Genomic DNA, 12,698 nt, shown 5'->3' on the forward strand with positions numbered 1-12,698 from the left:
TTGTTTCTTTAACAGAAAAACTACTGGTCAGGAGTGCAGAGATCTAGGACTGCCACTCTTTCACTGTGTGATCTGGACCTGTGTGTCAATTTCCTCATTATAAAATGATCTATTTGAGCTCGATGGCCTTAAACTTCTTTCCAATTCAAAAATCATCTTCAAGTTAGAGTTATAAATTACTTTATTGAAGTGGAAGCATAAAGGCAGCACCAGTTTTTTTTTTTAAGATTTTTTAAATTTATTGGACAGAGAGAGACATAGCGAGAGGGGGAACACAAGTAGGGGAAGTGGGAGAGGGAGAAGCAGGCTTCCCGCTGAGCAGGGAGCCTGATGTGGGACTCGATCCCAGGACCCTGGGATCATGACCTAAGCCGAAGGCCCACTCTTAACGACTGAGCCACCCAGGCGCCACAACACCAGTGTTTTGTCCTCAACAAAGCTCACAGGAAGAGAGGCAACTTCCTTGGGCTTCTCACTTGGAAGAGTTCGGTTGTCTTTGAGAGAGGAAGTTTTGAATTGTCGTTTAAGTATCATTGTTCGTCCTTCAGTCTCCATTCCTGATATAGCAATGATTTTATATATCTCATATATATATGATATATATAGGACACTGAGCATTAAGAAAATCAACTATCTTGTCCTGTGTTTGCGGATGGCTTAGCTATACTGGAAGAACTGGTTGTATTACCTGTCTTCATTTTGTCTTATGGTTTTGTATTGCTTTTTGTTTATTTTTGCCTTTTTTTCCCCCTGTGAATTAAGCTTCATTACAGCAGTCATAAGTGCACAGCCTGGGGATCTGGCCTTACCTCACAATTTCCTGGTGTGACCTTTTCTCAGTAATGCCTCCTTACTGGTAATTTTAATATATACTGAGGCTGTATTGCATCTTACTATCTCTCTCCCAGTCTCTGGCAGGGATTAATACTGCTCAGTGTGGACAGGCTGTAAGTGTTGACTTCCCAAAGCAAAAGCATCCATATGTCATTGTTGAATAGAGAAAGTGTAATCTATGCCCTCTGTCTCTCCAGCTCTTCCCCAAATCTGTCTTGAGTGTGTCTTCCTTGCCGATGACAGAATTTTCTAGTTCTCAAGCTCATTTTGGGAGAGGCATTAGAATCTTCTTTTGGCTCTTCATCCAATTGCTCTCTCAGTTGAGCGGGGCACCCATCTGGCCAGCAGAATTCTGTGTCAAAGTACAGTGTGGTCTCTCTCTCCTCTGGCCGCCATCAAAAGGCCCTTTGTTTCCTCCCCCTCCCCCTCGGCCAGGATGTGGTGCGCACCCCGTGAATGATGGAAATTCTCCCATCACACCACAGCACTCAGCAGCTTTATAGAACCAGTTCCAAAAGCAAAACATCTTCAACCAACAGAAGTCTTGCCCATCTTTACTTTGCCTCAGGAAATAAATCCGGGCTGGGATAATTCATCAAGTCAGTTATAAACTGGATTTAAAGGGGGGAGGGCAAATCATTTTCCTTTGTACATGTGAATCGAATGTTTTCTTGGGTTTCAAGGAAGTTGCTTAGGAAACACAATTTTAGTAATTGTGAACTTTTGTTTTTAGCTTCTTTGCCCACTCTTTCCCCATCTCTAGCAGCTCTAAATGATCTTCATGTACCTTTCCTTAAGAAAGCTTGAGTCCGATTCTTGAGCATAAAATCATCTCCTTATGGGAACAACTTTGCTCTTCTGTGCAGTAATGGTTCACTAACTGTGTGTGTGTGTGTGTGTGTGTGTGTGTGTGTGTGTTTAAACATTTTCATAAAGCAAGGAACGTACCTTTGCTTTATTTTAGCCTCATTTTAGTAAACACGGTTTCAGGTGAGGAATGCTGACTTTGGGAATTTCAGACTTGTTTTTTCTTGTTCTGCACCTGTTTGCAATCTCCTTGTCTTTTCTCTTCCTGTCCATCTCCCTCCTTTTCCAGGGCTGTGCTTGGCTAGTAGCTCTGAAGTAATTTGGTAAGCAACAGGTGGACGTCAGCTCCTGGAAGAATGTGAGTTAAGTGTAGGGGTGTTTCTGTCTGTTCTTATGCCTTTGTCCCGATCCCCAGGCCTGTGATCACCATGCAAGCCAGTACTGAGCCAACATTCACACTCGCCAAGATCCAGGTCTTTTCTCTAGATATTTGGTCCATTTCAGTAAAGGCAGATGTTTGACACAAACTCTGAAGTTTCGCAGAGGGCTAAGTAAAGTTCTGGAAGTCTAGGTCAGGCTTAAGGCATAAGTGGGGTCATAGGGAAACTGGCGGACAAAAACAGGGAGTGAGAAGAAACTAAAAAAAAGAAAACAAATAACTTTCCACTGGGACAAGAATAGAGCCCACCCAACCATGGTCCCCAGTCCTCTCTCCTGAGACTCTGGTTATACCCCATTTGTTTCTTAATTTTAAATGTACTTATTGGGGCACCTGGGTGGCTCAGTTGGTTAAGCATCCAACTCTTGGTTTTGGCTCAGGTCATAATCTCAGGCTCGTGAGATCAAGACCCGTGTCAGGCTCCATGCTCAGTGGGGAGTCTGCTTGGGATTCTCTCTCCTTCTCCCTCTGCCCCTCTCCTCGCCACTCTTTCTCTCTCTCAAAATCTTAAAAAATTCTACTTATTTATTTTTAAATAGATAACACAGTTATTTGGTTTGAAAACCAAAAAGTGTAAAACATCACACATTGAGATTCTCCCTCCTGTCCAATTCCCTGTCAACCCAGTCTCCTTCCTGCTCTGACCGGGAAGGCAGGTTTCTTTCTTTTACATGGATCCTCGAGGTTCCTTTGGGCACGCTTACACTTAAGCGGATACAAGTAAAGATTCTTACTTCGCCATTCATTTCTTTATCCATTTATCTCCTCTCTCACATCCTCACCTTATTTCCTCTTATTCTACTTTCAGTAACTTATGGTTGGAGCTCTTTTTTGAGGAGCAAGATCAGTGGTCATTCATTTTACTTATGTCTGATACCCTGACCAGATTCATACATGTGCTTGTCTTTTTCCCATAGATGAAGTGGAAAGTGAGAAATGGTACCTGTCTACAGACTTTCCATCAACAACCATCAAGACAGAGCCAATTACAGAGGAGCCGCCCCCAGGACTTGTCCCCTCTGTCACTCTGACCATCACAGCCATCTCCACCCCTTTTGAGAAGGAGGAACCCCCCCTGGAAATGAATACTGGGGTATATTCCCTTTTCTTCCCTACACACACATTGGATCAAAAGACACGGATCCTCATTCTCCAATAAGGCCTTTAATCTTTTTGGAGCTAGTGGCTCTAGGTGTCTGCGGATATGTAATTGCATATGTATGTATGTATATATCAAGGGTATGTCAATTTGGGATCAGCATCGATTATATCACTTCCTTTAAAGGCATTGTTCAGAAAACTGGTAGCAAGTCTGATTTCATTTTTCCAATGATTGTTGTTACAAAATTAAGATAAATAGATGGATATCCATGATTTAAAAAAAACCCCACACTCCCCATGGGATTGATTTCTAGGCCAGTGGGAAGAGAGGGGTTAAATGATGATGGGGTCCTTGGCTCGTATTCCGGGGCTGATGGAAATGTCGGTCCTGTGTGATGTTTTCCTTCCCTCGTGCAATGTGAAGTTGCCCTGACCCAACTCAGGGATCTCCCACCTGCCAGCTTTTATTGTATTGCACATAGAAAACATACGAAATCGGGCATTTCTTCCTTGTTCGATTCCATGCCTACATGCCTACTCCATCTTCTCTCCGGGCATTTCCAGTGTCCAGTGATGGACCAGAATCATACGCGGACATCTTCTTCCAGATATTGGAAGCCGGTCCTGAGTTACCTAAAGTTCAGAGCCAGAGGTTTATAAACAATGACTCCACTGATGTTAAGTCAGATCTCCTCTGAGCATGGTGACCTATCTACCTATACCTTTTTAGGAAGAGGTCACACAGAAGCGGTAGAGCCGCCAAAGCTTCGGCACATACATGTTCTTAGCACTCTTTACATTCCATCTTGGAAAAGATGGGGGACTGTGGACAGAGCCCCTCGGCAGCTGCCTTCTAGAATGCCTTTCTCATTTGCTGCCTGGATCTGTTCATTGCCCTGGGCTCCTAGAGCGTGACTTAGTCTCCTTGCCCCACGAGATGTTAGTTCAGTTGATTTTTTAGTATGTAACTAGGAAAGGTCAGGGTCTTGGTCTTGCCCCACTCACAGGCCAGAGACCTTTTCTTCTTTCTGTACTGAGGGTTTCATACCGATGTTGTCAGTCCTGAGAGAGCCTGGAGGGAACGCACGCAGCTTGGTTCAGGCAGCTCCTGCTGTAGGACACACTAGGGGAGGCCTGTGGCCCTTTGGGATCCCTTGGGTTCGGCGAGCTGAAGTGCCGGCTTAGTCAGTGAGAGAGAGGCTAAGAACGAAGCCGTCTCCCTGTCAGAGAAGGAGCCTGGTTGGGCTCAGCCCGGCCTCCGCCAGCTCCGGGAAGTGGGGCCGCCCATCAGACTCTGATGACACATAGCTCCCCTGGGGTCCCTATAAGTTTGTTACTGGTTTTTAAACACTGTGTGTGAAATTCTTCCTACAGGTTGATTCCTCGTGCCAGACCATTATTCCTAAGATTAAGCTGGAGCCCCATGAAGTGGATCAGTTCCTCAACTTCTCTCCTAAAGAAGGTCTGTCAACTCTCCCCGCCTTCCTTGGGGTCCCCGGATGTCGGTGCTCGGAGAAAGGGAACGTGGGAGAAAGTGCTGCGATTAATTTGTACCAGAGGCATCGCCTGCTTTCTGAAATAGCTCTGCTCTTTAAAACCTTAAGTACAAACATTGAAAGTTAAATTGTAATTTCCCTTCTGTGTTAGACACTTGAATCTTTTATCTAAATATGCATATATGCCGAAGGCTTTTATGCTGAATCTTGTATTTTACTTTTAGTCCTAGCAGGGGTGGTTTTTTTTCCCCAAATCTTTATAGTCAGCTATGACTTGGGTGCTGAGGAACAAGGCAAGCGTTGCCCTTCCGGGTGTGAACGTGTGAACCAAGCCCCGTTCTCTGTGCTGCGGTGGGGAGCAGTGCAGGCCGGGAAACAAACTTCCACAAAGGCACCTTGCCTGTTTAAAACAGCGCAGTTTAAAGCCTTTGTAAAGTGAATTCCCAGTTTGTCTGATCATTCAGTGTGCTTAAAAGTTGATTTTAGGTGACAATAGTTGCAAGGAACCTCTTCCCTATTTATAAATTAGTTCATGCATCTCACTGGGCGTCTTGCCATCCATTTAGAACAAAATCATGTCATATGCTAAGTTGTCATACTTTCCGCTTTTTCTTTCTTTGTGTCAGTTGCTTTCTGACTTCTTCCTCTTGTTCTCAGATGAAGCCCATAATTAGGGATCCTGAACACTGACCCCCACCCTCCAAAGTGTCATAAAGTCGGAGGAAGCTTTCTTTGCCTTTTTTAAAATTGAGATACCCCTGCGTGGACCCTCTGCTTTTAATTTTGTGCCTTCGGACCTGCCATCCTCTTCCTTTTTATTTTTGTCTTCGGGGCGAGGTTGGAAGGACAGTTCATTAGTGTGGTCAACAAAAAAGAAATCTGTACGCGCGTTTGTCGTAGGAAAGGCCTCTGTGTTACCGTGTTCGCTTGATGTGTGCGTGTTACAAACGAGCAGTTCCCGTAAATCATAACCTCCTTCATTCCACTAGAAACGAACTCGGGATTTTATCTGTGACCATTTAATCAGGGTTGGTATTTGCCTTTATTATCAGTAAGAAACGATTACATTTTTTTTGAAATTGACAAAATCGACTAGAATCCATATAGAGAATTTCTTTCCACTGAGTGTTATCCATTAGTGCCTTTCAGCTTACATTCTGTTCTAAAGTAATTCCTTTCATTTTCATGAAAACTATCAAATACATCTTGCTCTTTTAGTTTACGTTGCAATATGCTTCAGAAAGCGGCCCAGCCGTAACAATCCCTTAGTGGCTTCAGACTCTGGGATCAGTGGAGGAGAAACATTTCAAGAGTAAAGTAAGTGGCAGGCCGTCCTTCCTCGTTATCCTAGATAAACAGAGAGGAGGAAATTCAATATCCTTGTACGCAGTGGAGCTTCTAGGCAAAGTAGCTTGTTGTCCCCAGACCTTTCAAGTAATCTGAGACTGGCATTTCAAATGATATTTAGAAATCTGATATCGAGGCACCTACGGCCAGGTCAGTAGGTCTTAATAAGGAGAAAAGAGGGAATTTCAGTTTCCCTCGCTTGTCCTGTCATGCCATCTCTGTTTTTTGTGGAGCACCTTCTGCTTGGAAAGGAGAAAAAGTATTAGAATAACTTGGATGGTGCTAAGTGAAAGGGCCAAGTAAGCTCTAGATACACTTGGCTCGTTCTCCAGAGTGTAACAGCACAATTTGGCAAACAGTGGGAGCCCCTAATAGGTTTTGCTCTTGGGTTTGGGTTTTTTTTTTTTCACCATTGTTAAAAGATAAACTAAGGCATATTAAAATTTTTAGAAGTCTGTTTGAGCAAAAGGGTATTCAAGTTGGCAGTGCCAGACCAGAAGTGGTTAGGAGCGTTCCGCCAATGGGAGCTCAGGGAGAGACTTTGATCCTTTCCAGAAGCGAAGTCAGGAAATTATTGATTGGCTATCGTTGAAAGCCTGGTTGGCTCTTTGTGATTGGTCATCCTTAGATTTCTATCTGGTAACCTTGATGCATCTACAGGCATAGATTTTGGTTTGCTGTCATAGACCACGGCATGAAAGCCACCTCAGTCCAATGGCCTCTTTGTTTAAGCCATTCGACACCTTGGTTAACACTCTCAGGACTCCGTTGTGGGGGGGGGGCACATATTTGAGGCCCCTGGAACTGTTGGCAGGGATGTTGGCACTAGAGATACAAGGATTATTTTAGAATATTCATTAGCTTACAGAGTACCCACAGACTCTAAAAAACCCAGGGAGCTCTTTGGCAAGACTTTGTCAGAGAAAAAGGGAAGCATCTAGTGAAAGGTACTATGTTAGAAAAAGAGGAAGAGAATAAGAGAAGAAAGAGCTGTGTGCTGTAAATAGCGGGGAGGAGGGCAGGAGGGGTGGCTGGGAGGCACATTACCTGTTACCTCGGATGTTCAGGTATTTCAAGGTATTTCAACCTGCAAAGGCAGCTCTGGGTGGGAACTCATAGGTCAGTTGTGCCTCTGAAGGCCCTTCCCACCTCGGGCAGTCTCTGGTTCCAGGAGAAGAGGAGGCGGAAGCCTTTCTGTGGCCCCAAGTGCTTCTCCAGCTGAGCTGCGGCTTCTATGCTAAAGGGCTCTATTGTCTTCGGGGCCCCCAAGGGGTGTGGGGTGAAAGGCTTACCCAAGGTTATGCCCCTTGGCTCGGTAACAGTGGCAGGCTCTCAAGGCATTCTGGCTTAGTGGGAGTAGAAAGGAGACCAGAAAAAGGAGAGCTCTTTTGTCAAAAAGGTTGAACTCAGAGTGGATTCTCCCTTCTGGAGCCCATCCCTGTTGCCCTGGAGATGTGGGATTGGTAACAGCAACTGTGGCTCACAGGCTCAGCGGACAGCGTGTCTGTGACTCCCCGAGGAGAGGCGAGTCCACAGGGAGGGACCATGCAGCAGCAAGGCCCCCAACACACACAGACACACACACACACACACACACACACACACACACACACACACACACACTTCTTTTCCAGTGCCTACCTACCTATCTACAGATGGATTTAGGATTTTCTGAAGGAAGAATGCCTGGCATCTTGCCTAAGGGGCCCTACCGTGCACATTCCTTCAGAAACAAATGAGCTTTTCTCAAAGCAGCCATTGAGAATGCTCTTGGGCCCCAGGTTTTGCTAATTTTTTTTTAAAGTACCTAATCCATGGACATGTTTACAAGCCAAACGATAGAAATGATATGAAGTGAATATGGTGAGAAGTTATACCGACACTACCACGGTCTACCCTAATTTCCCACCGCCCCTAAGAGGTCATAATTTTATTAAGTTCTTATATATTTTCCAGCGTTTCTTTATGCAGAGACGAGCAAATATGAACTGTATTCGCCTCCTCTCCTCTTTCACACAAAAGGAGGCGACTTTATACACGGTTCTGCACCTCGATGTTCGTCCTCCCCACCAACAGTATCGGTTAGAGATCTTTCCATATCAGCACATGCAGACTCTGACCCGAGTTTGGCCGTGTGGACGTATGACTGTTTAACCACCCCCGAGTCCTGCTCCGTTGCTGTCTGATGGATGAAATCTGCTCTTTTCCTCAGCCTCCGTGGAACACCTGCACTTACCTCCCACCCCTCCCAGCAGCCACAGCAGCGACTCAGAGGGCAGCCTGAGCCCCAACCCCCGCCTGCACCCCTTCGGCCTGCCTCAGACCCACAGCCCCGCCAGAGCCGTGGCGCGGGCCCCCTCGGCCCTGTCCAGCTCTCCTCTCCTCACAGCGCCTCACGTGAGTATCGGCGGCAGCCCCGGACGCCAACCCTTTCCCTTTGGTCACTCGGAGCTTCAGGAGGAGTGGGTGCCCTTCAAAGCCACTTGACTTTTGTTCTTGTAAGGAGGTCTTGGGTTGAATTGCTAAAACAGGGTGATGGCCATCTTAAAGAACATTTTTTAAGACCTGCCTATAACGTCACCATGCTTCACGCCGTCCTCCTTCTTTTCCTGTGCACGTTCTAGTTATTACTCGTATGTTTATTTTACACAGATGGGAGCACAAGGGATAAAAAGGTTGCGTGGACTTCCTCCTCGAAACCATGTCCCAAATACTTACCATCCATATAGATGATCCTGTGGCCTACAATAGAAGATAACTTATTTTTCCAAATAAATAATCTTTGATGAACTTCAGACTTTGAGATTAAATGTTTTAGTGTCGAAAGCTCAAAAATATAGTTCAACCCTTTTTTTTAAATCTGTGGTACAACTCCTAATCCAGAGACTCAGGTTAGAAAGCATGAGTCATCCTTCATCCCTAACGTATATAAGGGCACCTTTTTCCAAATAAAAAGAGGGACAGATAATTAACATTTTACTGTTCTGAAGGGTTCATTGATTTCTGTGAGATCTGAAAAATCATAAAATTATTATCAAACTTAGTGAATTTATATCACATAGAGAAAATTTGAATGAGATGAGGTATTTAAAAATTCTATAAGAACCATCTATCGATTAATATAATTTTGACGATTTAAAGTGAGTGTGCCCCAAAGTTCTGGATCTATGGCCAGGTTACGAAATCCTCCCAATGTCACACCCCCATAGTGTGTTGTTTGTGTTTCTTAATTAGCTCTTAGTATCAAACCCAAATACCTCTACTCTGTACTAGGCACCTTGACCCTTCGCTGCTTCAAGAACTTCTTATCCATTCTAGACAAAGTTGCATCTTCAAGTGCTTTTGAGAATACTGCCTTTTGCTTGGAATGCCCTCCTCTCTCTATGTAAATCATCCCCTTCCTTTCAAAAGGCCCAATGCAAGTCTCCTGTCCTACCCTAAGCCTTTCCTTCTCACACACTCATGTGTCTCTTTCCCCAGATTTTGAATGCACCTTGAGTTAATATTACAGCATAGTATTTAATTGCCCTCGGACTTTCATGTGTATTAATTCAGTGTCAATCTTGATCACAGGCCATGACTTGAGAGATGGTTTGTTTGGAGAGTTCCATGACATTTAACGTGGGGCTCAGACGTAATCGGGGCTCAGACGTAATCGGGGCTCAGCTTCTTTGACTATGTATAAACACGTCATTCCAGTGCCTGGGTGGCTCAAAGCATCTGTCTTTGACTCAGGTCACGATCCTGGGGTCTTGGGATTGAGCCCAGCATCGGGCTTCCTGCTCTCCCTCTCCTTCTGCCCTTCCCCCCTGCTTGTGCTCGTGCTCTCTCTCTCTCTGTCAAATAAATAAATAAAATCTTAAAAAAAAAAAAAAACCCACATCATTCTATTATGGGCTAAATGAGATGAGCTGCAGTCCTCATCTTCACTGATGATGGACAACCTGGGACTGTCCTGAAGCCAGAGACTTCCATGGGATGTGCCTGCAGGTGTATTTCTGAGCCCTGGCCCTGTAGCTGTCATTGGGGGACAAGTAGTGACCCCTGGTGTGTGGAGAGCATCTTGCAAGATTGTGTTTTCAGGAGAACAAGGAAACTCTTTCACCAACAGAGCTCCAAGTGAATCCCCCATCACTCCAAGGCCATGAAATCTCGAGAGATGTGGGAAATGAATCCTGTAATGTCACTTTTGATGTTTTAGCCAGTGGGGTACCTTCTGGGAACTGATAGGTGGAGGTTTCTTCACCCTTCCCTTCGATTGATAATCCTTGGGTTGTAACTGTCGCATGAGAGTGCGGTCTCCATCTTTGCTTCCACTTCAAACTGCTCGGTCTCTCACCCGAAGCAGATGAACATCCTTTTCTCCCAGGTGTTTGCAGGTTTCTTGAGCGTGCCCAGTTGTTCTGCTTTGACCCTTTTTCTGCCCCTTCATCTGCACAGAAACTGCAAGGATCAGGCCCACTGGTCCTGACTGAGGAGGAGAAGAGGACCCTGATCGCCGAGGGCTATCCCATCCCCACCAAATTGCCTCTAACAAAATCAGAGGAGAAGGCTCTGAAGAAAATTCGGAGGAAAATCAAGAACAAGGTGAGCCCTTCAAATCCAGGTGCTTCCATGAGCAGAGACCAGAATTAAGCCTGCATGCCTCCACTCCCCCTCTTCCCAGTGGCCAACACTGGCACATCTCATGGCGGGGGGGGGGGGGGCAGGGGGACAAGGCTCAGCCTTGCCCTTCCCCTCTGCAGGGAGCAGGAACACAGTTACCACGGACCCCTGTGTTCCTCCAGTCCCTCCACCCGTACTCTGGGTCAGTGGATCCCAGAATGGGTGTGCATGCTCCTTGGTGCCCAAGGGGATCCGTTCAGGGCTGAGAGGAAAACATTAGAACTCCCATTAATTTTTTTTATCTCAGCCTTTTAAGTTTCTGTTTTACGATGGACACAATATTTCCTTCTGGTGGGCATGTATGTAATTTATAAATAAATATAAATGCATTACGAGTGTTTACTGGGTTTTTGGTTAAAAGAAAATTCTGTAGTCCACTGTTCTATGCTTGGATTCAGGAGTCTTCTAGCCCTAGGTCCCTACAGTGCAAATCAGGCCTGGTAAGGCTGAGGGGCATGGCTAGGGCACAGACAGGCCACAAGGCAGGAGGCAGAGAAAGAAAGAAAAAGAGTGTTCAGTTGTACAACTCTTAGCCCACGTGCAGAACTGGTAGGGCGCTCATGTCTGATCAAGCCCAGCCATCTTCGTGTATGTGTTATAGTCGAGGCCCACCGAGTTGAAATCGTTTAGCTAAGACCGTACAGATGGCTTGTGACCCATGTGTTCTGACTCAGGCCTGCCGTGCCTCCCACGCAGGGCCCAGTTTGGTGGGAACAAGTGACCACACAGGCTGTTGAAACCAGGGAGTTCAGAAGGGGTGACTCACAGATGAGCCAGCAGGTTATCTAAATAAAGAGTGGCCACAAAAATGAGCAGGGCCTGGTGATTTCTGTGCGAACAGACTCCTCTCTTCCATGCACACCCAAGGGACTTACAGAGACAGCAGGAAGCTAATCCTTGTTTCTCCCCTTCTATCTCAGATTTCTGCCCAGGAAAGTAGGAGAAAGAAGAAAGAATACATGGACAGCTTGGAGAAAAAGTAAGCCTCCCGCGAAACCGGGTGTGTTTATTGGGTGATCTGCGCAGGGAAATGGGAGTGCGCAAAGCTTCTGTTTTCCAGAAGCAGATGAAGTTCATTCTGGCCACCATGAAACCCGTTCGTTCATCCGCTGTGTTTTGCCTGCCACCTAGTGGTTTTTAGAGGAGGAGGCTTTCTAAGTATGGCCTTAAGTAAAAAATACACTCCGTCTTAGCAGGTATTTGTAGCACGCTATTTCTAACCAAAGTAGGGCCTCGAAGTCTTCCTTTCAAACAAGTGCAAATATTAACATTCGTTCACATTCCTGGAACTCTCCTCAGAGGAGAGTTTCAGCCGGAAGGAGCAGTGCTAAGGAATCCCTCACGCCCCAGAGAAAGCGCGTAGGCAGTGCAGTGAGTCAGGCTGGTGTTCTATACTTTCCGTCCACTGTAAGTCATGCTACAGGCTAGCGACTTCCCACAGAAACACTCGAAGGCCACTTTTGTTCTTCTGAATAGTCCAAAGTATCAAGAGGGCTGTTAGAAAAACATGGAATGAAATACAATTTTGTACTAGCCTTAGAATATAGTTCTCCAGCCGACCAATGAATATCATTTAAGATGGAAAGGAGGACCCTGACCCAGAAATGAATCTTCCCGTGTGTCTGGGGAGAGGAGGAGATCCTGGCTGGTTCTTGACATTCCCACTGAAAGTTAGTGTCTCTACATCCTAATTTAGGTATTGGAAACTGAGCATGAAGTAGTCCCATTCTGTTTCATTATTTTCTGTAGGCTTCCAGGGTCAAGATGGTCTTTAATGCCTCTTGGGGGCATGCATGTTCCTGCAGCTGGATTCCTTGTCTTGAGGCGCTGGGTTTTTGTCCTCCCCTCTTGTCTATCCCAAGCCCCTTGGCTCCCTATCCGTCCTTCTGGCCAAGAGTACAGCCAGCAGCATCCAGGTCCCTGTAGTATGAGGAAGATGAATAGCAGGCACTGAGAGCAATAGGGACGAGGTGAAAGAAACTGAGGTTGGAACAGCCTTGAAGGACTTT

The 12,698-nt window shown here is 45.8% G+C and overlaps 1 protein-coding gene across 1 annotated transcript in view; it reads left to right on the forward strand.

Moving 5' to 3' along the window:
* Positions 1-12,698, forward strand: part of CREB3L2 (cAMP responsive element binding protein 3 like 2) — a 108,204-nt gene that overhangs the window by 73,689 nt on the left and 21,817 nt on the right. Inside the window, exons 3-7 of the mRNA XM_045792570.2 lie at positions 2,998-3,173; positions 4,556-4,643; positions 8,237-8,421; positions 10,465-10,611; positions 11,610-11,668. Of these exons, the coding sequence (XP_045648526.1) occupies positions 2,998-3,173; positions 4,556-4,643; positions 8,237-8,421; positions 10,465-10,611; positions 11,610-11,668 (655 nt within the window). The remainder of the gene's footprint in view (positions 1-2,997; positions 3,174-4,555; positions 4,644-8,236; positions 8,422-10,464; positions 10,612-11,609; positions 11,669-12,698) is intronic.

The sequence above is a fragment of the Ursus americanus genome, chromosome 3 (genome assembly GCF_024610735.1).
Source record: "Ursus americanus isolate L20-20 chromosome 3, mUrsAme1.1.p, whole genome shotgun sequence".
Lineage (NCBI taxonomy): Eukaryota > Metazoa > Chordata > Mammalia > Carnivora > Ursidae > Ursus > Ursus americanus.